This window comes from Canis lupus, chromosome 24 (genome assembly GCF_003254725.2).
Source record: "Canis lupus dingo isolate Sandy chromosome 24, ASM325472v2, whole genome shotgun sequence".
NCBI classification, from domain to species: Eukaryota; Metazoa; Chordata; class Mammalia; order Carnivora; family Canidae; genus Canis; species Canis lupus.
Window position 1 is genome coordinate 13,042,273 of NC_064266.1, and position 27,850 is coordinate 13,070,122.

Sequence of the window (27,850 nt, forward strand, 5' to 3'; positions counted from 1 at the left end):
ATGGAACACCTGAAGCAATTATTCCCAGGATATTCGGCAACTACTTCTCAGCTTGCAGAGAGAAGAACAGTCAACAAAACATGCTTTTAGGAGGAGTGGGTGGTCCCTGAAAGTAACTTCCCTGGACAAGAAAACTGTCATGTTCCTCCAAACTTAGCAACTTGGGAGTCTGAACTAGCAACTAAAAAAAGGAGAAATTAAAGAAGACCAACTTACTCAAGAGCCAGGGAGGGAAATAACTCTTTATAAAAAATATTTATAACAAATATTAAAATAAAAAATGTTCCCATCCTCTTTCTTCTCCCCCCACACCCCCAAGATTCTCTCCCTAGAGCAAACTTTAGTCAGGCTCTTCTGAATCTTCTTCCCAACTAGACCTTGACGTCTGGATTTCCAGGTCTATCTTTGCATTGCTCGATTTTAACAGGAATCCTGCTAAACTGGTTTAGCCAGAATCTCCCTCAATATCCGAGCACCTTTATATCTGATCGGTTGCCTCAACCTCCACCATCTCCAGGTGACCCTCACCTGCTCTTTGGCTATAAATCCCCCTTTCCTCTTTGTATTCAGAAGTGAGCCCAACCTCTCCCCAAATAGTGTATACCCCCCATTGTAGTGGTCTCTTGATCACAGTCTGCCCTATCATTCTTCAACAAGAGCCCGGAATGACTTTTTCTTTAATACCCACTCCACCCCCCATAATTCTAAGGACAACTGGAGATATGCTTTGCAGATGGGGTTGAAGCATGACCACAAGCTGGAAAATCCCTTTCAGTAAAGCACTTCTAATTAAATCACAATTTGTTCCAGAATAATAAACTGCACTGAGCAAATGATTAGAAATATAGTGACACAGGGGGTGCCTGGGTGCCTCAGTTGGTTAAGTGTCTGACTCTTGGTTTCAGCTCAGGTAATGATCTCAGGGTCATGGGATAGAGCCTTGCTGAGCATGGAGCCTGCATGAGATTTTCTCTCTTTCTCTCTCCCTCTGGCGCTCCCCCTACGCACTGCTCACTTGATCTCTCAAAAAAAAAAAAAAAAAAAAGAGAGAGAGAGAGAGAAGAAAAGAAAGAGAAAGAAATATCATGAAGAAGCAGGTCAAGGAAAAGTGTTTTAAGCTACTGCTATCTGGAGATGACAGTCCACATTGAACAGAGTCATTAAAAGGAAATCTCAAATGACTTCCAAGACACTGCCCTCCAAATGTACGCATTTCCTACTTAAATAATTCAGCTTTTTAAAATGCCTATCTTTACTCTAGCTGCACGCTAGGTCACTCCCTTCCACTTCTGTCTTCTGAAATAGCTTATTTTTGGGCCTCAAAGATATCGTCCCTTAGGGCCAATCCTGGCTCTATCACTTTTTATTGTCCAAAAGATGTGCAGAAATTACAGGAACATGCACACAAGGGCCACTGCTGTCACCTCGTGAATTCTGCATTGAGTGCAGAGCTATAGAAGATGGCAGGTCTGAAGGCTTAGAGCGTGATTGTTCTCCACCGAAGTGGCGCTGCTGCATCAGGGGAAGGGGAGAGGATGCAGGAGCAGGCAGGGAGAGACCTCAAACCATGAAGCAGGACTAAGATCCCAGAGAGGAGAGGCAAGAGGAAGGTTCTCTACCAGGTGGATGGGACTCCCGGGGCAAGGAGTGCCCACCAGCTTCATCTGGGGCAGACAAGGGCCAGCTCTAGAATCTCTGCCACTGGCTGAAAACTCTAGCATTAACGCCATAAGGGTGCTAAAGCCATGGCAGCTGGAGGCCATCTTCTGACCACAGGGCTCGTGGCAGGGTCCACTGGAAGGAGATGTAAGTGGCAAACCTCCATGGCTGCCCCAGATGGGATCTCTTGCTAACCTTTCCAGATCCCCCTGCAAAAGGACCTCCAGTGGCAGTTCCTTGGTACCCTTAAAATTCTTTAAAAATTAGGAACCATTTAAGGGCACCTAGGTGCCTCAGTTAGTTAAGCATTTACCTTCGGCTCAGGTCATTATCCAAGGTCCAGGGATGGAGCCCCACATCGGACTCCATGCTCAGTGGAAAGTCTGCTTCTCCCTCTCTCCCCTGCTCCTGCTGTCTCTCACTCTCTCTCTTTCTCTCTCTCAAATAAATAAAATCTTCAAAAAAAATTAGGAACCATTTAAATAACAAAAAAATCTGAGTCTTAGATATGTCACTAAGAAATCAATCACTGGATTACGGTACGTGCTTATTAGTATCTGTTGGGTGATAAATGATTTCCCGGCTGGAGATATAGCAATAAATAAAAACAAAGGATCTGCTCTCACAGCTTATATTCTAGGGGGAATTTTGACAGTGAACAAAAAACAATATATCAGGAATTGATAAATGTGAAGGTAAAAATATCTAAAACAGTAAGGGTAATATGTGTATGCTGGAGGGGGGGTTGCTGATGAAATAGGAGGAAGAGTAGTCCAGAGAGGGAACTGCAAGTGCAAAGGCTCTGAGGTTTAAATGTGCCAGGTATTTTCAGGGAATATCAATGGGACACTAGAGTGAAGGGTCACGTAGGGGGCTTGTAGGCCATAGGAAGGAGTTTGGAAATTATTTGAAATGAGATAGAAAGTCCTGAAGGTTTAAACTAGAATAGAGGTATACTTTAACTTACACTCTAAAAATATCCATCTTAATTATTTCTCATAATGGCTCTGTGAAATAGGTACTATCATCCCTATCTTTCAGACAAGGAAACTATGATTCAGTGCTCAGTGGGGTTAAGACTGGCTTACAGTCCCATTTATTGAGTTGCAAAGCCAAAGTTAAAGGCATTTCTGTTTAACGCCAAACCCACGCCCTTAACTATGTGTTTTTCAAACACCTCAAGAAAGAGCTCTCTGGCAAAGATTTTTACCCTAAATACCACTTAGTACAAAATCTTTCTTTATCTGTAAATAATATCCTGGCAACTTTGATTTTGGGGAGTATCCAAAAACTAGGCTCTTTTTTGCATTTCACCAGTTAGAAGGATTACCTGCCCTTTTAGGTACCTGGGAGAAGAGAATCCATAGCAGAAGAGCACGAGAGGTGCCAGTGAGACTGTCCTCAGAGTAGCTTCTTAGTAGAAAGAGCATGTTGGCCTCAAAGCCTGGGAAGCCATATTAGTTCAGCCAATACACTACGTTACATGCTTTTGACAAGGTACCGTTTCACAGCAATTGCTTACTATTTATGGCTTTTGAAAGTGAGTAGTTTAAAAACATATGCTTATTAGTCTATCAATATGAAGTATCATAAGACAGGCTTCCCTGCTGAGGATATTTTACGTCTATTTTCATTGATTGAAAGAAAATATTATGTTCTTTCCTTCCATGTAATACATTTTACCTAGCTTTTTTCCCCTTCAAAAATTAGTGACTAAAAAAATAACTGGTTAATACTTTTCTATCCTTAAAGGCTGATCTTCATTGATTGTAAGATACAGGTATTAGCATTCTGAGGGGCATTTATTTGCTGTGAGGGGCAAATATATGAAAAATAAATTCTATTCTCATTTCCTTAAAAGAATCAAATTAAGAACTCCTGGATATAGTAATATAATTATTATGGTCTGAAATAGATAAAGCAAATAGGTTACTAAAAAAGTTAAGTAGCTCCCATTGCTAACTGTGTGTATATATTTAAATATACCGATCTTCAAAAAACTGTGTAGGAGAAAAAAAAATGTTTTGGTGCTCAGTCAGTTAAGTGTCTGTCTTTGGCTCTGGTCAGGATGGGATGGAGCCTAGGTCTGGCTGCCTGCTCAGTGGGGAGTCTGCTTCTCCCTCTGCCCCTCCCCCCCCACGCACGTGTGCGCATGTTCTCTCTCTCTCTCTCTCTCTCTCTCTCTCTCGTAAATAAATAAAATCTTTTTAAAAAAAGTTTTCCTTAATCCTCTTAGGGTCCCTGGCTGGGTCTGAAAATTAAACTGAGAAAGATCAGCAAAAGAAAAGCATACAAATTTATTAAATATATGTTATATGTATAATAAAAAGAACCACAGGCCCCAAATGAAGTCACTTATGTTAAGGTCCCATGTAAGCAAACCAAGACTTAATACCTAAACTGCAGTTTCAACCTCACAAGTAATGTGACCTGTAAACAGCCAACCTAGTTTCCTGGTGTGCATTAGGAATTACTCCACTGAGAGATCCCCTCTGTTCCCCTTAGGAAGGCAACTTTGCCTGAAACAATGCATTCTTTGCTAATAATTCCTTTTCCATTCCCTCTCTGCCTTCAAAAACCTATCCCTACCTGCAGCTCAACAGAGCTCTTATATTTTCTGGATGGACAGATGGGATGCTACCCAATTCATGAACTGTTTAATAAAGCCAATTCAATCTTTACATTTACTTGGATGAATTTTGTTTTTTAACATGTGACATGGGAGTCAACATAAGAAAATGAAGACTAGAAAAAAAGCAGTTAAACCTAAGTATTTTTGTGTTAGGTTTGATGAACAGTCATGTAGAAATATTTCTACAGTCATTTAGAAATATGATAGATCAAGGGCTATAAGGTTAAATATACTACACTGGGGGTTCTCAGGAAGTCCTATTTGTTCAGATTCTTCTCAGAGTACCTATTCTGTTGGAGATAAGGATGCTTCTTTCTCCAGGTATAGAGAGGCATCCTCTCACAGGTGGGTTTTTTATGACCTGCTTTGGGAGTGGGAGGAAGAAAAGGAATGATTCCAAATGAATTTCAAACTCCTCCGCCTTAAAATATTCAACATATCAAGACGCCATATTTTGAATCACATCATTTGCAAATGGCAGCCACTTCAAGGTCCCAAGTCATAAGACAGGTAGCTGTGATTCATGTGTGTTCTCTTTATCAATACGTCAGTTCTGGAGACAGGCTCCATTGGTCACTACATGTTGAATAGTAGGCAATTCGTTAATTGATTCAGGCTTCTCTTTCCTCTATAACGTGGAAAATAATCTCATTTAATCCTTACCACCATCTGAGGGTTTAAAGAGATGACTGATGTCAAGTGCTCAGCACACTGAACAGTGAAATCACATCTAAAATATTCAACTCCTCTGGAAAAAAGAAAAGTTTCTTTTATTGAACAGTTCCCCCTCTTTATCTGCATTGCTTGGTTGAGGGAGATCAGCTGTAAAGAACTTTGAATGCATTTAATTTTTTTTCCTCTTAGGAAATCCCAAACTCCCTGACTTGCTCTATGCCTCGTGGTTCTCAAACTTGAGCTGCATAGTCAGAACCACCTTGGAGAACTCTTAAAACAGGGACTGCTGGAACCTCACCCTCAGAGTTTCTGATTTGGTAGGTCTGGGGTGGGGCCTGAGAATCTGCATTTCTAACAAGTGCTCCAGATGCTGCTGGTGCTCCTGGCCAAGGACCACACTTTGAGAACCGGGGCAGGCTAGCATATGGAATCTTTCCTCTCAGTTGTGAGCAGCTGTATTGCCTTGGGTGACATGTTTACCCATCATTGGCCTTGGTTCTGCAATCTGTAGAAGGAGGCTAGAGACCCACCTAACAACGGGCCTCTTCTGAGGTTTCAATGAAACAATGTTTGTTCAGCATTTACACAGTAACAGTATTTGTAGAGCACCTAGTAAAGGCTCATCTTGGCCCTGGCACACATTTCTAGTGTAAGACCTAAAATGCACGCTCCCTAAAAATTACCAAAATCAGTAAACAGTGAAAACATTTCCTCATAATATTTAGGAACGGGGCATTCATTCACATGAAGTGGAGTTTAAAGAAACATAGTTGTATTACCCAAGAAAGGACTTTAAAATGATTCACTTTAACATATGCTGTATACTTCACTTGACTGTTCATTTGTTCACCCTTGAACGAACTCTATTAATTCAATGGCTAGACCATAGCATCAACAGAGAGCAAGCCAAAAGAGAATACTCCAAAGGAAATACAGCCCGGATGCCCTTCAGGTCTCTTCACCATCAGCCTGGAGATCCACAAGGCTGTACGCATTCATCCTCATGAAAAGGATGCCCTGGCCACTGTGCACCTGCTCACCGGCAGTCACAGACATGGCTTGAAGAAGCAAATATTGAGCATTTTCCTATTTACACTTCAGGTTGAATAGAATCAACAAAGAACTAGCACCTAAGCAGCTTCTCAGCCCCTATATTTTAATTTTATTGGCTCATTATTTATATACTTTTTTTATATATTGTTTCCTTCTGATTCCACATGCTCCTTGTAAATCTACACTACCTGAGATTTCCTAGTCTAGTTTCCTAGTGGATGCATTTCACACGTCTTCTGAGAATAAGCCATCCTTCTGGCACCTGTGAATAGCATGAATCTCAAGTCATAGGGTCTTCCATGAGACTGACTCAGACGCTATTTCATGGGTGAGATGCTTCTGTTCCTCCAGGGAATAGAGTTATCTTCTATCTTTGTGAAGAAACAAAGAAAAGCAAACCCAAAGAAACTTCCCAGACAGGGAAAAGCATAAAAATGAAAAGAGTAATAAGCAAAAAACAAAAAAAAACAAAAAAAAAAAAAAAAAAACAACAACAAAAAAAAACAAACAAAACTGGAACATCTTATAGGGAAGAAAGATCAAAGTGCTCAGTGGCACAGCAAAGCTGATACAATTTTAGAGGTAAAAGGAAAAGAAGTGGAGAACGACTAACCTGAAAATAAAATAATACATTTGTTAAGGGCAAAAATGATGAGCTAAAAGTAACTGCTTAAAGCTGAATGCATCATTACCACCCAAACTCACATGTTATTTCTTTTTTTTTTTTTTTTTTTTAAGATTTTATTTATTTATTCATGAGAGACACAGAGAGAGGCAGAGACACAGGCAGAGAGAGAAACAGGGCTCCTCGCAGGGAGCCTGATTTGGGACTCGATCCCAGGATCCCAGGACCACGACCTGAGCCTAAGGCAGAGGCTCAACCACTGAGCCACCCAGGTGCCCCCATGTTATTTATTTCTGTTCAACATTATTTGTCTTCTGAGTAAGGTATCTGCAAACTAGAGCCTGTGGGTCAAATCCAGTGTGCCCATTTTCAAAAATAAAATTTTATTGGAACATAGCCCATTAATTCAATTATGTTTTATCAATGTTCTGTGACTGCTTTTGTGCCACAAAGTTGAGTATTTGTAACAGAGACCATGTGGCTTGTAAAACCTGATAAAGTATCTAGTCCTTTACAGAAAAAGCATGTTGACTGCTGCTCTAAGCCTTTAACCATGGGATGATAAAGAGTACATAAAGAGTACCTAAGAAAACTGGTTGACTGCAAAGACGGCCCAATCCTTCACACCTCCGTGCATCCACACCCCTTGCAGCATGACTTACAGCTTCTCCCATCAAGAGGTGGAGTGTATGGGCCGGTCTTGTGACTTGCTTTAGGCCTAGAGAATGCAGCAGAAATACGGCTGAGCCCAAGAGACAACAAGCCTCGCGTGCTGACAGAGGATGACAGAGCAGGTGGACCAGAGAGAAGGTCTTGCTAAGGCCACCTGATATCAGCCAGCCCCCAGTCAGCCCTGCTGAGCCCCACCTGATGGCTGACCCACAGATCCATGGACTAAATAAATATCCATTGCTATCTTTAACTATTTGGGATTGGAATACATCTCCCAAATATGCCACTTGGGCATATGGATCATGGTGAATTGAAAATAACTGAGAATCAACAGATGCAGAAAGAGGCCTCCTCGAAGCTTCCCTTGTCTGATTAACAGTAGAAACTTTTGAGAAATGAGGGTGACCATAAATCCCCTCTCCAGAGAATTTTATGGGCATGAAGATAGAAAGCTGGCACCAAGATGAGTCTGCACAAACAAACCTTACTAAGATAACCTCTATCAGTTCATTAGTTTCCCCATCATATATATCTACCTTCCCACAATTTACTGCCCCTAGAAGCCCAAATCCCCTTTCCTTTTGTCATTTCTCTACAATTTATCATATTTTGTTAAAATGGTATATAAGCTTCTGAGTCTACCCATTTCTTTGGGTTTTCGCCTTCCTGTGAAGCTCCTGTGCCCATAAAAATATTAATATCAATAAAACTTGTATGCCTTTTCTCCTGTTTATTTCGCTTCTGTTAGCTTATTTTTGCAAGCCTGAGTCACTGAACCTAAGAGAGCAGAGAAAAGCATTCCTCTGCTATGCCACTAAGCTTTAGTGTGGTATGTTACACAACAAAACTTGATAAAATTATTGACCCAAACCTGATCCTTTTAAACCTCTGTCTTTTCACATTCCTAACTCATGCCTTTCTTCCCTTTCAGGCCTCATTGCTCCTTCCAGGTTTTATGTCCTATCTCCTAACAGGACTTCAAATCAGGCTCACTCTTGCTCTCCTTGCCATCCTGTAACTTTACATGCTGGTCAATCAAGCCCAACCTCTGGTTATTCCTCCTTGGGGCAGCTATCTTTTATAGTTCCATTACTTCCAGACTTCTTCATCTCCAAATCCTTGGATAGATCTATACTTAGCACTCTGGAAAACATCTCATTTCATATACATGTTTTCATTGCTCTAATCAAGGCACATTCTTCTTTTTCAAGGGCAGCTCGTACACTCAGGCAGAGAGTGACAGAGGGTGGGTCAGTACAATCTGTGATTCTAAAGTTGCTCTTTTAAACTTACCCACAGGGAAAGGAGCAGATATGCATCAGGATCTATGCAATGAAAACCTGGGATTATCCCAGACTTCTGTTAATCAAGCCCTCACCCTTCATTAAGGTAGAAAATGAAAGGGGGGACAGGCTTATGCCATTTACTGGCAGGAACATTAGAAGTCTGAGTATTTATGTCAAGAGTTTGCATTGGTATCTCTTGAGTTATTGGCTGAACATTTTACTCTGGATGAACACTGGGACACAACAAAACAGACACGGTTTCAACCATGGTAGGGCCTTTGCTCTGAAGACACATCCACAGTGAAAGGTGAAAGGACTTGCTCAAGGTTGTAACTTGCAAATATCTGGGTTAAGGCTCAAACCAGAGTCTTCTGCCTTCACTCCCACTTACTTTCTAGATTTTTTCAAACCACACAGGCTCCTCATGCTTCAGGCTGGATGGCAACAAGCTCTAAGCTTTGGGAAAGGACTTGCTCAAGGTTGTAACTTGCAAATATCTGGGTTAAGGCTCAAACCAGAGTCTTCTGCCTTCACTCCCACTTACTTTCTAGATTTATTCAAACCACACAGGCTTCTCATGCTTCAGGCTGGATGGCAACAAGCTCTAAGCTTTGGGAATTTGAAAGCACAGTAATATTATTAGAAATGTTGTTTTAAAATCTGGTCTTGGGGCATCTGGATGGGTCCATCAGTAGAACATGTGACTCTTGATCTCAGGGTCAGGAGTTCAAGCCCCAGTTGGGCATAGAGCCAACTTAAAAAGAATACATGAATTTAGAAAAAAAAAATTAAATCTGATCTAGAGGAAGGAACACGCCTGGGTGTTTTCTGCAAAAACCTGGCTGATGTTAGGTCATGCAGCTTTGAGTTGTTTCTGTGTTCAGGCCAACTGATTAAGTGCCCAGGTACCTGTCCTCAACTTTCTTATCCTGTGAAGAGGAAGTCACATGGCTGTGAGGACAAGAAGGGCACCTGAAGGCAGGCAGATAGATACAGAACTGCAAAATCATTTTAGACAGACCCACCTTAACATCTCTACTGTAGCACAGAGACGGTAAGAATTGCCTAGAGAAATATAGTCAGTAAGAGGAAGGAGTAAGACTCCAGCTCACCTTCCTTAAATTAAATTCCTGGTGTTCTCCAACCATGCTCTCATATCTTGTACCTGCACTTTGCCTTTCTCTGCCCCCCTAAACCATCTTCTACAGAATCACCAAAGTAGCTGTCTCTACAATGTAACTCAGAACATGTCAGTCTCTGCTGAAATGGCTTCCCATAACAACCAGAAAGAAATCCAAGCTCCTTGTTCTGGCTCTACACCACTTATTCTCCTACTTGATTGTGCATCCATTTATTCATCCTCTTGGATAGTCCTGTTTTTCAATTCCCTTTCTGCTCAGCTTATTTTTAACTAAAACTTAGGCGATTTCTATTATAAGCAAAATGTTTCTTAGGTACTACAGAGATAGGATGACAAATGCTGTTCATTTCAGGAAGAGGAACAACCTTAGTGCATCCATAAATGTAGTCCTCTGGTGCTCTCTCTACCTCCATCAGAGCTCACCCCAGCATCCGTGCCAGAACTCCCAACCTCACTTTACATTCCTCATTCTTTCACCTTCTACACCTACTGGGTCAGAAAATCCTCTAATTCATTCCCATGCCCAGCTTCTCCCCTTATGTCCCTAGTGTCTGAATGTCCATTGGGTCCTTCAATCCCACCTCTACCCTCCCAGACTACACAACTAACCCAGCCATATCCACTTTCTAGTTATCCTTCAGACCCTACTTTTCCTGCTGAAAAGCCCATCAAAATCTCTGATGACTTCTAGGATCTGGTGCCAACACCTTGGGCTGGAAAGGAAAGCCATTTATAGTGTGGACATTGCCCATCTGTAGCTTCAGCTCTTACCCTCTACCACCCTTCCCTCTGCCCCAGCTGGATAAGTCACTCTCCCCTGTTCCACACTCGTGACTTGCTCCAGCTGTGGGCTCACTCCTCATACCAGCTGTGCTTTGATCAGCTGGTTGGCCCTTCCATCAAGACTCAGCCCAAAGGGGGCCTTCTCTCCGAGGCATCCCAGGCCTGCCACTCATATCTGACACCCCTTTCAACCTTCTCACACCACAAGGAACATGACCCACCACCTTCCTCATTACAACTTGACTTTGGGGAAAGCAGAGCAGTGAGGGTGGCAGAGCATCCAGGCCACATACTGAGTTTTGAAATGAGATGTCTGGACTTAATTTGTTGGATAAGGAAGTGATATCAACACATTTTTGGTTTTGCTTTAAACATCCAATTCTAGTGGGAATGGGAGTTTGAAGAAAGTGAAATTTGTGACAGGGCAAGCAATTCCTGAACTAACAGCTACGAGACACATGAAGTAATAGGTTCCTTAGGATAAAAATTCAGAAATTACGCTCTGTTGACTCATTTCCCTGTATTTTTTCCACTCCTCCAGCTCTAAATTTGAAATTGTATTATTTTTGGATTTGTGATTGGCAATTTTAGGCTTTAAATAATAGGTGGTCCATGTACCATCAACCAACCAGCAATACTTGCCACTGAGAATGTTAACTTTCTGGTCCTTCCTCCAGTTCCCCAACCATTTCTACTTTGCAACACCTCCTTGTACTCCACCTACGCATGAGTAAAATTAATTTTTTATTTGGTTTTGTCACTAATCATTAAATGCTCTACCTTTTAGAAAAATTGAAAGACTAGGGGCACCTGAGTGGCTCAGTTGGTTAAGTGTCTGCCTTTGGCTCAGGTCATGATCCCAGGGTCCTAGGATTGAGCCCTGAGTCAGGCTCCCCAGCTCAGTGGATAGTCTGTGTCTCCCTCCCCCGCTGCTGCTTCCCTCTACCCCCACCATTTGTGCTTGCTCTCTTTCATGCATGGTCTTTTTCAAATAAATAAATCTTTAAAACAAAAAGAAAAGTTGAAAGACTAATAAATATTATGATTATTATTACCATCATGATGACTCTGTAAGCATCCTTCACTGCAAATACAAGTAGTCTGCAAAATTCTACTTCTACTCTTTGAGACTAATGTCCTAACTCTGTAGGTACAATGCAGTTTAAATGATCCAAAACTTGAGAAGAATATAAAAAATGGGCATATATATTCTTGACACTAAGGGAGCACTGTCTAAAAGGCCAAACAAGGGGTATTTATTTCATCAGAAGAATGTACTTTTGTTCAACCTACTAGTTGCAATCTTTTAGGGCCCAGATTCTTTGCAGTTAGCTAGATAAGTTCCAACTATTTTGTGTTCCACAGAGATGCATGTGATTTGTGTCTGGTAGAAAAGACAACCATAGGAGTTACTGTTTTATTGTCTTACTGGACAGTAACCCATTTTGTATCTAATTGACAAAACTTGTGCCAGCTTTCCCCCAACCTGACTATACATAGTTGACCCTTGAACAGCATGGGTCCATTTATATGTGGATTTCTTTCTTTCTTTCTTTTTTTTTTTTTTTTATAAGCTCAGTACAGTACTGTAAATGTATCTTCCTTAGGATTTTTCCTAATAATACTTTCTTTCCTATAGCTCCCTTGATCATAAGAATACAGTAGATGATACATATAGCACACCAAATACAGGTTAATCAACTGTTTTTGTAATAAGGTTTCTGATCAACCAGGGGCCATTAGTGGTTAAGTTTTGGGGGGAGCCAAAAGTGATATGTGGATTGTTTACTGTGCTGAGGTCAGGGCCCCAAACTCTGTGTTGTTCAAGGGTCCACTGAATCACTCTCTTTCTCCAATGCTCTTGGAAGCAGCTTTACCACCCTGCCTGTGTCCTCACTGAGGGGTTAAATAAATCTTGAAGCCAAAATACTTTCTATGAGGGTTGTGTTTTTAGGGTTTTTTTTTTTTTTTTTTGAAAATTATATTTAGAAAATTCTTCACTTCCCTGATGAACAGCCTGGGGTGTGTAGGCTGTCTGGGCCTTTTGGAGCTTCACTGCACGGCCCTCCATTTGATTTCTGAGCTGCCCTGGAAAGAGGCCAATGTTAGCTAGTCCCACTAGGCCCTACTTTAGGTTAGTACTGATCGTGCTCTTTGATATCCACAGCGTCTGGTAACTGCAATGACTGTTTCCCTTGTCCTGGCAGCAGCTGGAAGCACCAACCAATTCCACAGAAGTGTGTGTTGGGAGAGAGGGTAGGGAGGCAGAGGGTGGAAGGGGCTAGTATAAAAGACCAAGGTTTTGCAAGAAAAGGGGACTCTACCCTAGCAGCTGGTCTCAGCTACAATCAAATCCCATGGGTGAGAAAAAGGGGTGGCCTCTACCTGGGGATCTGGGATGTGGGAAGGATGGAGGCCTGATGTGAGTCATCTCTAAAACACTTAAATCTCTGCTCTGGCTGCAATCAAGAAGAAATGGCTGAAGTGAACCGGAGATTCCAACCACGTGAATGAAGAACTCCTTCTCTTGTGTTGAGAGAGGAAGATGGCATTTTAACATCTGGTTGTGGTTTGAGCTTGTTGTCTAGAACTGTGCAGCCCAATAAGATAGGTACTGGTCATGTGTAGCTAGGCCAGCTTACATTAAAATTAATTAAAATTAAAAACCCTGTTCCCAAGGGTGACTGGGTGACTCAGTGGTTGAGTGTCTGCCTGCGGCTCAGGTCACGATCCCGGAGTCAAGTCCCACATCAACTCCCCACAGGGAGCCTGCTTCTCCCTCTGCCTATGTCTCTGCCTCTCTCATGAATAAGTAAATAAAATCTTAAAAACAAAAACAAAAACCCAATTCCCTCCATCCCATCAGGCACATTTCAAGTGCTGGACAGCCACATGTGATAATGAGAGACATGAGGACTGACCATCTTCATCATGCAACTGCTCCCCTGGTGACCACCAATCTAGAAGGATTATGCAAGGTTATGCAAAAGTAAAGGTCTCAGGAGAGTTTGGCTCCCTTTTTACTTCAAACTCTCACTTCCAAACTGCTCAGGATGAGAAGGGACTAAAATTTTGTTTGCTTGTTTGGCTTGAGAGAAAAAAAATTGAAAGCTTTTTTTTTTTTTTTTTTTTTTAATTTGGAGAAAAGGCATGTGGAAAAGAGGAAATGGGTGATTTGGAAAAGGACTCTGAGGAGATTTTAAAAAGTAAGGAAGAGAAACTAGAACATGCCTCCTAGTGGAGGAGAGGGGCAAAAGGAGAAGACAGTGAGAGACACTCCCTGGCCAGGCTGGCTAAGAATATTTGTTCGGTACAATCTCTGACATTTTTTTTTAAAGATTTATTTATTTATTCATGAGAGACACAGAGAGAAAGGTAGAAACATAGGCAGAAAGAGAATCAGGCTCCCTTTGGGGAGCCTGATGTGGGACTCGATCCCAGGGCACCAGGATCACAACCTGAGCCAAAGACATACGCTCAACCACTGAGCCACCCAGGCGTCCCAATCTCTGAACTTTAACCTTGAAGTGAGTCCAGTTGTGTGCTTTAACCCCCGTTTGCTACCACCAAATCTTATGTGGAAGTCTATTTTGTACAATATTCTTGTTCTTGGGATTTGATGATATATACAAAAGATTCAGAAAGCAAAACAAACCAGAGCAGGGAACAGTCCTGGGAATAGAGAGGTATGAAGACACTGAGGATATGAACCATCAGCAACAAAGTGTCAGCAGGTAGGAATTCTAGGAAAGACTGGGGTGGGCCTGGCATCACCAGGGGATAAGGCCTTCAGCCTTTTAATAAGTAATCAAAAGAAAGCCAGGAGATTCTTTGAGCTGGAGACATTTGGGTTGCGTGTGTTTAAAAAGTACTGCTATTTCTTGCCTCTGCAAGAGAAAAATCTCTGCTTTAGAGGCTGAGCAAGTAACAAGCATCCCTTAGGAAACAAAATACATTTTGCATTTCAAGAACTTGTAAGTCGAGTTAGATAAAAAGCAGCAGACTTACACAGTGGCATGGGGAGAGCATCACGGACTACAATGCAGGCTGCTATGTTACACAGTCTCTAAAAATTTGGCCTACCTCAAAAGAAATACAGAAATAATAAAATAGTGCTTAAAAGTAGTTGCACTTATTTCTTGCCATTTCTTGGCAAAAATAGCATATACTTTTAAAATAGTGACTAGCAAACACTTCTTTTTTTCTGACCTAGTACCTGCTCACTCTCAGCTTGACACCCTTCCCCGCCCCTGCCTTCTTTAGACATGTAGGTGGAACATAATTTAATATTTGGGTGATCTCTCAGGCCCTCATGATAATGGTAGTTGTCATATGGTGCTGAAGGCATTTATGCCACTTCATAAATGGTCCCTTTGCTATATAGTGCTTTTGGGATGTTCCGGTTGTGTTCCTCTCACTTGCTATCAACTCATTTCCCACAGCTGTTCACACAGACAGTAGAAACAACCCTTTTCTGCTTGCATTCTGTTGCCCTCAATATTTCAGTAGCCGTGGCTCCAAAGAACTGAATGTACATGATTGGGGAAAGGTAATTAAAAGTAGTTACAGTCCAATTTCTAACACTGTGACTTTCTTGTTTGAGACATTGTGATGAAGAGAGGCATCGATTTCATGAAGTGAAAACTTGTTTTGCTGAAAATCCTGATAAGATATCACTTAAAGCTGAAAGCCAAAAAAAAAAAAAAAAAAAAAAAAAAGCTGAAAGCCAAGCTGGGTTACATTTAATATTTGTTCAAGATTTTGACTATTACCTCATTTGCAGAGGAACCTGGGTGAAAAAGCAATTGCCTTTAGAAGCCCACGTAAATCAGTGTTTTCTACATATGAGTGAGTTGTGATGATTAACAGTTAAAGAAAATCATCCTGAGAAATAAAAATAATAACCTCTAGTTTATCAAATCACATGTCACTTGATAAAGCATAAAAATAGTACTTTTCTCCTCTAATGTGTTTCTTCTTATAGGACAACAGTCAAGATACTCAGCCAGTGATTATATTTAATCTCTTCAAAATGACCTTCTCTGAATTATTAGAAGCCATGCCATATTTTTACATAATCCTATAGATTTCCAGTGCTTGGGATGCTGACTGAAGAAACTGCCAATTGAGGGCACTCTAGCAGATGCAGGGAGTGATGCCCCACTAGCTCATAATCAAGGGCAAAGGTCATTATCTTGGTGACTCTAGTATCTAACCTGGATATGGCTTACCTGGGAGAAATACTTATAAGTGCTTCTAGAAAAGCCAGTCCTTGTCCTTCTTTGCCACTCTGGGTAAAGTGGATAAAAGTTGTCAATTTCAATAACTTATACTTTGTATTAAGCCTAAACTCTATCAAACTGTTGATATTGGTCATTTTTTATCCAAAAAATAAAAACTGTAACACGATTTACCCTGATATTTTAAACCTGTTGAGGTTCAGATCCCCATACAGATCTCAAAGATTATCAAGTACTCTCATCCTTTCACTTGCTGAGAGAAGGAACAAACAATAAAACCAGACCAAGTTGGAAACAATTGTAGCTAAAATCCTCTGTAATGCCACATCCACAGTAAGTCTGGCAGTTGCAGGCATCCTGCTGGTCTCCAGAGAGAGAAAGGTAAGTAAAATATGGTATTTTCCCTCAAGAAACTCAAAATACAGTAGGAGACATAAAAATAGTAAATAAAATGTGAATGCAATGTACTATGTACAAGGATAGGTTAGTGGTGGCACAAAGCAGTTATCAATTCTTATTGAATGGGTCAAGGATGATATCAAAGAGGTGACTTCCCATCTGGATTTTGAAAGATGAGTAGGAGTTCACGGTCAAACTTGGAGGAACAAGTGCATTTTAGGAAAAGAGAGCAGCATGCATAAACCATGTAACAGAATAGTACCTTGAGGGAATTACCAGGGGATTTTTATGGCTAAAGTAGAGACTATGTGTAGGAAACTGGTGGGAAGAGAGTCTGCGGAGTGAGGTAGGAGCCAGATTAAGGAAGACCTTGTATTTCACTTTATCCCACAATAGGGAGTCATGGAAGCATTTGAAATAGAGAAAAAAAAAAAAGTTCTGATTTTTATTTTCAAAAGATTACAGTCACAGCTCTAGATGAGAGAAAAAAAAAAGAACAAACAGAAAAAGAGTATGAGAAAATTGCCAAAGAATTAATAGTGGTCGCCTCCAGGAGCGGAATATTTTCTATGTCTTCTCATAGCAGAACAGGGTTAGCTGTTCCTTCCAAGAAGGAGTCAGGTTTGTCCTATAAATAGCTGTTACTTCAATATTTTAATTCAATACAAGAATAGTGACCACACTGAGGCCCATCCTTTTCCTTTCTCAATTTTGTTTACTTACAAAGCAACTACGCAGTATAAATCTAGAGGGTATTAGGATACACATTTTGGAAAAACCAAGTCTACAAGTACAGAGTCACGTCAGCCCAGAGACCAGAGACCTCATGAAAAGGCCTGACAATCTGAACCTCTGAGTGGGTCACCACAGTCAGCCACCACATACATTCCAGCGACTTTAAGGGAAACCAATTCCAATTTTAGATGAAATCTTAACAAGTTTTAGGTTTCCCTTTGTCTCACAGGCAACAGTCTCCCCACTCTCTCTTCCCCAATTCACCTCAACTTCAAGTACAACCTAAGAAAAGCAATGCATTTACAATGCTGATGAGGCTTCAAGCATCAACCCAAACTGTCTGAACAGATTGGTGGCCCCAAGCCTCTGCTTCTATATAAAGTCTGGAGCCACGGCCACCTTGCAAGGGCACAAACAATAAGTGATTGAAACAGGAGCATCCAAAACTTTGATCCAACTGTTCTGTGCAAATGGAACAAGCAAAGCAAGTGACTAGCGCAAAGTCCAATCACTATTCCATTTATAACAAATACAAAGTTTTATGTAGAAAGCCTGCCAAAAGCACTTCATTAGGCAAAAACTGTTACTACATGAAACCCATCTGTAAAACCAGGGTAATAATAGCAATGACCTTATAAGGTTGTTGTGAAGAATTAAACAAATAATGCACACAAGTGCTTAGAAGATTGTCTGGCATACAGTGAGCACTCAATAATTATAGCATCATTATCATGATTATATCTGGCACATGGTAAGTGCTCAATAAATTACAGTATCATTATCATTTTTATTTTATCTCATAGCTTGCCTCTTTCCAACTATTCCAACTTATTAATCTCAAAGATGTTCTTACTTATGTCAAAGAGTATTTACTCAATATTGTAATTAAAATGAAATAATTATAAGAATGTTTTGAGAGAAAAAATTAATAATACTTCTTTACCTCTTCATATCTGTCAAAAATGGCTCCTTCTTGCAAAAAGGAAGGAACTTCCTTCTGCCAATTAAATTCATAAGGTTTGGCCATTATTATATGCAAGACCTAAAATGAAAAAGAATATGTTATTAGTGTACAAAACTTTAAAACAAGCAAAGCTCAAAGGTTAATCATTTTATATTTATGTGTTTGCAAAAGCTCTTCTTCATATGCATAGAATAAGTCCATAAATTGTCTCTTTCTTCCTCTTTCCTTCATCTGATTCCAAATTCCCTCCTAGTCTCTGAACCTGGGGAAATACCATTGGCCCTTGAGTAACACAGGCTTCAACTGTATGGGTCCATTTATACGAGGATTTTTTTTTATTATTTATTTATTTATTAATTTATTTATTTATTTATTTTTGGATTTTTTTTAAATAAATACAGACAGTACTTAAAAATATTTTATCTTTCTTAGGATTTTCTTTTATCTGGCTTACTTTATTGCCGGAATACAATATATACTACATATACAAAATATGTGTTAACTGTTTATGTTATTGATAAGGTTTCTGGTCAAAAGTAGGCTATTAATAGTTAAGTTTTGGCAGAGTAGAAAGTTGTGTGTGAATTTCTGACCACGTAGAAAGCTGGAACCCCTAACTCCCGCATTGTTCAAGGGCCAACTATAATATCTACAAGGAGGCGATCAACCCGAGGTAATCATTTGGAAAAATTCCCCTCCCTCTTCAAATCATACAAAATAATAAGATACATATTTTAATCTGATGGCATTAGAGAAAGAAACCACAAACCTGACCCTATTTATAGGAGAGGCCTCTGCAAAGGGTGGGTAGTTCTGCAAGCCTACACTATGAGCCTGAAGGTAGACGCATGAACAGAGGAGCCCATTGGATGAGGGGTTGCAGAATCAAGTAGGAGAAGCTGAAATTTTCTATTGCTCTTGGTTCTTTCAATAGCCCTCTCACCCCTTCCTCACCTGAGCCACTTGGGGAAGTAAAGAATGTCTGCTTTCTAATATGGGCAGCATGTGTGACACTGAAAGAGAGCCCAGGCATTCTTCAGGGTGACTGTTTGCACTTAGGAAGAAGTGGGCACTCCTACCCACACTTCTTAGCATTACACACCATGATGTACCTGTAGTAAGTTGCAAGCAGGACATCTTAAATGAAAAGCGCAGCATCTGACCAAGAATCACTAAATATTTAAGCAATGTCAAGAACATGGAAGATGGACACCAAACGCAGTAAGTAGAACTGACACCCTAGAAAATAGAGTTAACAGGACAGACAGAACTTGGCTTTGGCTTAAGTACAGCAGATAATTGCAGGAGGAAAAAGTACATTCAGTTCTAACAACATAATTAGTCTAGAAATTTAAAAAAGATTGTTGAAATCAAACTCTTAACAGGTAAGCTGAATTATAAAGAGAATTAAGATGAAATGCTGAGCCCAGAGATTCTCCCAGAAGGCAACACAAAATGGAAGCACAATGGGAAAATTTAGAGAGTTGGAAAATGAAAGCTGGAGGTTCAACCACCACCCAAAAGAACAGCTTCTTCTATTAAAAGGAGAGAGCAGAGCCAATGAAGGGACTAATCAAAGCAACGTGAAAGAACACTTCTGAACTGTGAATATTTGCATATTCAGATGAGTCTTTTTTGATGTATATTTTTATTGGAGTTCGATTTGCCAACATATAGTATAACACCCAGTGCTCATTCCATCAAGTGCCCCCCTCAGTGCCCATCACCCAGTCACCCCATCCCCCCCACTACCCCTTGTTCGTTTCCCAGAGTTAGGAGTCTTCAGTGTGAATATCTGAGTCCTCAGTTGAAAAAAGTCCATTGATGTGGGGCACCTGGGTGGCTCAGTCTGCCTTCAGCTCAGGGTGTGATCCCGGGATCCTGGGATCCCATCCCAAATCAGGCTCCCCACAGAGAGCCTCCGTCTGCCTGTGTCTCTGCCTCTCTCTGTGTCTCTCATGAATAAATAAATAAAATCTTAAAGAAAAAAAAAGTCCATTGATGAAAGCAGTATAAAGGCGAGGGGATAGACAAATACCTAAACATACCTTTGGGGGACACTGAAAACAACAGCTATGAAGAGAAGTTATAAAATTCCTCAGAGATACACAGAAAGAAGACAATTCAGAGGCGAGTGACAAGCACACAGAAATCAGGCAACTGTCTGTAATATGGCAACCTCAAAGGTATGAGGGACAAAAGTATGGGACTTGAAATTGTGTCCAATCAAATCAGCTTAATTTTTAGGAGAAAATGGACTTGCAAGATAGCAGAAAGATTTAATGACCTACTCTGAAAGAGTTAAGGTATTATATGATCTGTCAAAAAAAAAATAAATGTAGAGAAAGGATATGGGAAGTAATGTGGAGACAATGAGAGAAGAAAAAAAGGGAAAGTTTACTTATTATGCAAAAAAAAGGATAAACTATAATAATCTTGCTCCCAAATTCCTGATTATATCACTACAGAGGTTGTAGCAACTGAAGCGGTCAGGGGTGGGGGTAGGGTGGGGGGAAGTATGGACCAAAGGGAGATAAAACATTTTGGGAACAGAATATCAGTATTTAAGACTCTAGATATTAGCAGAAAAATACACATTTAGGATTTTCCTATAGGTAATTAAAAATGGAAAGTAAAACTTGCATATTATTAGAAGGGAAAAGAGAACAAAGAAACATGAGTCTCCTTTAAAAAGAAAACAGATGTAGGGAAGGAAGGGGAAACGAACACACTATAAACACAAAACACAAGATAAAATGACAACGTATCTCTAGCTATAATACATATGACTTGGTTAAATTCACTTATAAAAACAAAGAGGTTTTGACATTAGGTGACATTATGGTTGTTTGCCAGAAATATTTATAAAATAAAAATAATACAGGAAGTTTGAAAATGAAGGGATGAAAAAATGATCTAACAGCCACATGCTAGGAAGGAAAGAAAGTAGGTGTCCACAGTAACATATCAGCCAAAACAGATTCAGAGAAAACAGCAAGAGACAGTGATAAATCATATTAGGAAAAGCGATGATCACAATGATTTAACAGTCATTAACATTAAAGCATGTGAGTACGTAGCGTCAGGACATATACTGAAAAAACTGGTAAAATAGAAAGAAATTTGGCAAAGTCACAAGTACATTAGGAGACAATGAATGATTCTCAGAAATTAATGGAATTAGACCACAATGTAAGAATATTGAGGATTTGAATATTACACTTACTAGTTTAATCAAAACTATTTAAATGACTCAATTCAAGTATGTTACTGAATTCAGACATGCCCCTCCCTCTCTCTTTACATATATATACAGATACAACATATGTATGAGTCCTGAATATAATAGATAATAATATATAGCTATCTATTATTATATGTGTTCTTCATCCCCTCTTTGTACTCCAGCTACTCCACACACATATAACAATCTCAGAATCTAATCATAATTGGGCCATAGAGGAAACCTTAGCATTTTTTCAAAAGGCAGAAATTAGGGTGGTCATGCTCATTGGCCACAACTAGGCCAACTTACAAATTGAGACAGTGCATTTTTTTTTTTTTTTTAGATTTTATTTATTTATTCGTGAGAGACACACACAGAGAGGCAGAGACATAGGCAGAGGGAGAAGCAGGCTCCATGCAGGGAGCCAGACGTGGGACTTGATCCCGGGACTCCAGGATCACGTTCTGGGCCAAAGGCAGATGCTCAACCGCTGAGCCACCCAGGTGCCCCCTTTTTTCTAATTTTTTAAAAATATTTTATTTATTCATTCATGAGAGACACAAAGAAAGAAAGGCAGAGACATAGGCAGAGGAAGAGGGAGAAGCAGGCCCCATGCAGGGAAGCCCAATGTGGGACTTGATCTCAGGAACCCAGGATCATGCCCTGAGCCAAAGGCAGATGCTCAACCACTGAGCCACCCAGGCATCCCTGAAAGAGTGCATTAAATCTATACACATACAAATTAAACATGAACATACATAGACTTCTAAATTGTTATGCAGTAAAGCAGAATAGTCAAAGCAAAAATTATAAACTTCTGGGATCCCTGGGTGGCGCAGCGGTTTGGCGCCTGCCTTTGGCCCAGGGCGCAATCCTGGAGACCTGGGATCGAATCCCACATCGGGCTCCTGGTGCATGGAGCCTGCTTCTCCCTGCTTGTGTCTCTGCCTCTCTCTCTCTCTTTGACTATCATAAATAAATTTTAAAAAATTAAAAATGTTTTTAAAAAATTATAAACTTCTCAGAAATGAAAGGTAGGCGCATTATACAATAAATATGTAATATACAGCAAAAATTGTCTTAAAAATGATTAGTAAAAGTTAATTGCTTTCTGAATATTCACATATGAGATAAACATTTGGCAAGTACTGGGGAGACCGAAGGATGGGGAAGGAAAAGGATGAGGGAGTATAAACTCACAATGTACATGATGACAAGGGAATGTAATTACAAAAGAAGAAAAACATGTGACTGAATACTATGTGTAACTTTAACCAAAATATCTGAACACCTAAATGAAGTGGATGGGTTTTTCAAAGTTAAAATAAATTTGATTCAAAAAAGGAAAATACTTAAACTGGTAAGTGACCTTGGAAGAAACTGTAAAAACAATAAAAGATTAGACCCAGATAAGTTTATGCGTGAGTTCTACTACATGTTCAAATGAAAGGCAAATCCTACATACCTAACATTTTTCCCAGGACATAGGAAAGAAGTAAGTTACTACCTGACTCATTTCACAAGTCTCATGATTGGGTCCTGACAAGGACACTATAAGGTAGGTTAACAAAACACCACCCAAACCTAGAGTTCAATTCTCACAGAGAAAAAATTCTAGCTAGAATATGAACAAATCCATCCTAGAAAGTGGCTAAAAGAAGAATTCGGGATGTTTCATCACTGAAAGCAGATCAGTGTGATTCACTACCTAAAGAGATTAAGGAGAAAAGTCTAGCACATGCATATCCTGGCATACTTTACAAAATGAAGTCAACCTGAATATGAAAGGTCTCTAACATATACCTTTAAATAAAAATAGGAAAACACAATGGTATGAAATATGAACAGTGTGATAGCATTTACCTAATACACAGCTACAGAATAAGAACGGTATAACACCACCTACGTAAATACACACCTAAGACAAATCTATATACTTCTCTAAGTACATTTATGTGTATATAAATAAATTATTAAAACATCTGGAAATGTATGGGGCACCTGGGTGGCCAGGTTGGTTAAGCGTCCAACTCCTGATCTTGGCTCAGGTCATGATCTCAGGGTCGTGAGATCAATCCCCATGTCATGCCCCTTGCTGCTGAGCATGAAGCCTGCTTGGGGTTCTCTCTCTTCCTCTGCCCTTCCCCTAGCTCATGTGCTTATGCTGTCACTCAAAAAAAATTGGAAACTTATGACCCTTATCTACTTCTGGGGAGGAAATAAAGATTGGAGCTAAAAGTCAAGGTATCTTTAGTGTTATCTCTATAATGCATGTTTCTATATTCTTGCACTTAACATGCTGTAAATAGAAAAGAATGTAAATTTCAAAAAGGAAAAAAAAATGCTGAAATTCTACAGATAGGCAGATGCATTCTTTTTTAGTCCCAAATGACTTAAAGCAGAATGCATTAAGTCATGTTTCAAGGTAGCTTCCTCACAACGGCCACCACTGCTGTTTGAAGGAGGAACTACTCCATTGATCAGGCTAAAAGCTGGGAAAGCGGCACAAAGGGCCTTCCAACCAGCCCAACTGAGGTAGGAAGCAACCCTCCATGAATCAGCACCACGCCTTCCCATGGAGAGCCAAGATGAGCCAGGTGGCAGACAGTGAGAGAAGGGAGAGGTGCTTCTTCCCAGTCCATGTGTCTGTATCCCCAGTAGGGACTGTAATTGGGTCTTCCTTCTTCCTTCTCTCTGTTCTTATCAGTTTGTCTTTCTCTGTGTCTTTCCAGGTCTTTTTCTCTGTATTGGACAGACAAATACACACAGCCCCCTCACCTAAGGTGGCTTAGAAGCAAGCTTCTGATAGCAGGATGTGCATTCATGCTATCTATGTCACAAAACAGATCTGCCGAGCAAAATAGAGTTGCAGACCCCCTCAGGCTGTCACGGATGTGTTATTTCGTGATCTGTAATGAGAATAACCAGCTACAGGGAGCTAAGTGACAACACTGAAGACAGATGACAGAACCACACAGTGGCCTCCCTGGTTGACCAGACTTCAGAAATCAGTGGGCCATACATCTCTCCTTTGTAGAACTTTGTGTTCTGTGATCTTTTCACTCCTGCCAACCATCCCTTTTAACATCTCCCTTTGTTTTTATTTTAAAGAAAATAGTGACGACAGGCTTCTGATATGAAATGCTCATATTGGAAATGAAAGCTTCTCTCAACCTGCATCATCTTTCATTGGTTTAACTGGTTCTTCCAGGATCTTTTCAGCAAAGGACACACAACATAGTCCTCAGTACATGATGTCTCTTAGATTTCACTAAATCGGGTACGAATTTCATTCGTACCTTCCTTATGGGAAGGACTTTGTTGGGGGGGTTAATGGGAAGAGGGTACTTACTTCTGACCTCTGAAGAGACTTGCAGTGGAGTTAGTACAGCTTACTTTTTAGAGCTCCAGGGTTCCAAACAAGGTAGGAGACATTTTCACAAAATGACCCTGGTGTACCCTGAATCTCCCAAACCTTTAAACTGGCATGTGGGCCAGTTCTTTGCACTCCCTCTGAAATACTGTCCAGGGCCTTGTATCAGGAGCAGTGGCTGGCTTACTTTATGTAGAAGGTACAACTATGACCTACACTCAGAAATGCTGGCCCAGCCTTCACAGCAGTTTGATCTAGGTAATTGATTTTAAAATGGGAACAAATTGATTTTAAAATGGGAACACGTCGCAGTTCAACGGATTCCAAAGAAAGTTAAAGGGACAGTTACTTATTTTAAAAGGCAAGAGGTGGGTAGTGGCCACTCTATGACTATGTCCTTTTTGCAATTATCTCAAAGCTCCACATAGCAGCTAACTGATTAAAAAAGAAAGAAAGAAAAGAAATGAAATGAAATGAAAACGCTTTCTCTGTACCATGCCAAAGCCTCCTCTTCTCAAATTCTCTGACTTACCTACTAAGGCCTCACTCACTTCCGCAAGACACCTCAGGGTTCAATTGCTTCTTCCACCTCCCTAGCACCCACCATTCCCCACCACCCCCAGCCTCTCCCTACAGAGCCCAGAGGAAAGGTCCTCCTTCTCCTTGAGGGACACAGGAAGTGAAGGAGAATTTACACAAAGAATGGACCTGTAACTGGGCACCTTTTCCCAGAGTAAACACAGGAGTGAGCAGCTACTGGAAGGAGGCCAGTGGGCTTTTAAATAGTCTCCTTGTTTCTCAATTCTTATGCAACTGGAATGGATTAGCTATTGCACTGGCTGCAGAGGAAAACCTCCCCACTGGGGAGCTTGGCAGGGAGGGGATAAGGAAAGGAGGGGAGTCCTAGAATGCCTTACTTCATGGCAAGTGGCAAAAAGTGCCTTCTAAAGACAACGGTGAGAAACTGAAAGTGTCAGTACAAGGTCAACCTGGGACCTCAGACAGACTATTGGAGACCAAATCTCAGATGCTCAAGGTAAGACACGCACATTACGCATGAAGACAGTCTTCTATCCATTCATCCATTCAGGTGAGGAGAACTGAGGAAGAACAGTTCTTTATTTGTTGCCCTATCCACCCTGCATCTTTAAATCTGCTTTCTTGTCTCTCTGGCTGGACCTACCTACAGTCTTCAAGACTTACAGAAGACTTAGTCTTCAAGAACTTACAAGCCAAAAAAAAAAAAAAGAACTTACAAGCCTACCTATCTTAGACACGCTGGATCAATAATGGAATCAACTCTGCCCATTCCCCCACGACCTCCCCAGTTTAGTCAAAACTTTGGTAAAGAAATTTTTGTTTCTGGACACATGCCTTGTGTTCTGGTAGAGAATGAACAGGGAGAAATCAGGTATATTTAAGGTCCTGGGTACGGTAGGCTGAATAGTGCCCCCCCACCCCCCGGCAATGATACCCACATCCTAATCTCTAAAATCTGAGTGTTACCTTACATGGCAAAAAAAACCTTACAGATGCGATTAAGGTAAAGATCTCAAGATGGGGAGATTATCTTGGATTATCCAAATGGGGCCTCAATGCCATCATCCTAAGTGTCCTCATAAAAAGGAGGCAGAGGGGGATTGGACACAGAAGATGAAGCAATGGGACTACAGAGGCAGGGACTGGAGAGAAGCCACCACAAGCCAAGAAGTGCTGGCAGCCTCAAGGAGTTGAAAGAGTCAAGGGATGGACTCTCCCCTCTTGCCTGGAGGGAAGTGGCCCCACAAACACCTTCATTTCAAACTGCTGGCCTCTAGAACTGTGAGAGAATAAAGCTCTGTTGTTTTCAGCCACAAGTTTATAGCAATTTTTTGTAGCAGTCTGAGGAAACAAAGATTTCTACAATATATCTTTCCCAGGATCCAACTGTCTTTTAATAATTTTGCACCTCCACAATAAATACAAACTTTAAGTATACCTTGTAGCTTCCCCCAAACCAACCAAGACAGTAGCCATTTTTTGTTTCTATTTGTGAACAAATAAATCCATGTGAAAAATCGCTTGCTTCTACATGGTAACATATAGCTCTCAAGCAAACAAAAATGCACCACGGCTCACATATGAATTTTTTAGTGTAACTTTTATCTTCAACCTAACAAAAAATGTTCCAGAAAAAAATAATCCCTTCCCTATCCAACCATACAAATCCCATTAAACCAAATAACCCATGACCTTAAGTGACTCCATGATGAGAACAACTAAGGTTGTTTTCCAGAAGAACACAGAGGGTTGGAATAAAATTTCCACTGACTTAATGTGAATTAGTTGATTATCAAGCACATTTCAACATCTTGCTCTTCACAGCCTTTAAATAAGATACCTTTATATTTCTAAAAACAGATGGACAGCTATATTGGATCACCCAGAGCTTTTGAATAAATGGCTTCTCTTCAATGGAGACTCTAATTTGACACTGATATATTGCATCATTAATGACAGTTTTCCCCATTTACTAAAAATACCTCCTCTTTCATCAAGCCATTAAGTAGCTTTTCCAAAAGCACATAAAGGGTGCAGGATAATGTAAATGATAATAGGCAATGCTGTTCAATACTTGGGGGTTAGGGCATTCTTATACAATTTGGCAAAAAAAGAAATTTTTAACCCATTTCTATAGCCTTGAAACATCCATACTCTGATCTAGTAATTCTACCAGTAAGATTTTTCCTACGTAAAGGCATACAAAATCTGTGGACAAAGACATTATCATGCTATATAATCCTCGTGGGTGAAGTCTCCTCATGTACAGTCAAGATTTTAAATCTTGAAAAGGAGAACATTTTAGTTTTATTAGTTTCTTCCTCCTCTACTCTTGCCAGGAGTTCTGGTGGAAAATGTGGACATTATTTAAAAATTGATTTACATGATAAAAATATATATTCCTGAATATATAAATTACAGTCACTATAAGTATTTTAAAACACACAGAAAGTATTAAAATATCACCTCAAATTCTATCACTGAGGTATAGCTACTACTTGCATTTTGGTTTATGTTTTGCTAATCTTTTTCTTATTAAAAAATGTGTATATAAGCTAAATATATATATACAAAACATCCAGAAGATGCTTGATTATCAGAGATATTTAGGACCAGCTTAATTTGAATATAATGAATAATTACTGACATATAATACAGTATGTAATGACCAATTTGCAAAGAAATCAGAATATGATGAAGAATATAGTTTTCCAAGAAAAGAACTGGATGTTTCAAAAGATTCTTTGGATATTGGTTTTTTGCATATAATAAGTGTCTTGGAAAGGGCATCTGAATTCATGTGCCAGCTTCCCAAGAGCCTCTTAAATCCAGTGAGTGCTGAAGCTG

General features: G+C 40.2%; 1 protein-coding gene and 1 long non-coding RNA gene across 15 annotated transcripts in view; one reads left to right on the forward strand and one right to left on the reverse strand.

Moving 5' to 3' along the window:
- PLCB4 (phospholipase C beta 4) overlaps positions 1–27,850 on the reverse strand; it is a 422,433-nt gene that overhangs the window by 151,420 nt on the left and 243,163 nt on the right. For 12 of the 14 annotated variants that reach the window (XM_049100261.1, XM_049100262.1, XM_049100260.1 and 9 more), the window contains one exon: positions 17,844–17,942. In XM_049100261.1, coding sequence (XP_048956218.1) covers positions 17,844–17,927 — 84 coding nt within the window. In that variant the 5' untranslated portion in view covers positions 17,928–17,942. Of the gene's footprint in view, positions 1–17,843; positions 17,943–24,442; positions 24,588–24,995; positions 25,122–27,850 lie in introns of those variants that run through there. The other 2 variants (XM_049100267.1, XM_049100268.1) reach the window with 2 other exon arrangements.
- Positions 15,735–26,507, forward strand: LOC118352156 (uncharacterized). The gene is made up of 3 exons (XR_004808811.2): positions 15,735–16,147; positions 19,250–19,468; positions 23,823–26,507. It is a non-coding gene; the product is annotated as an uncharacterized LOC118352156 (long non-coding RNA).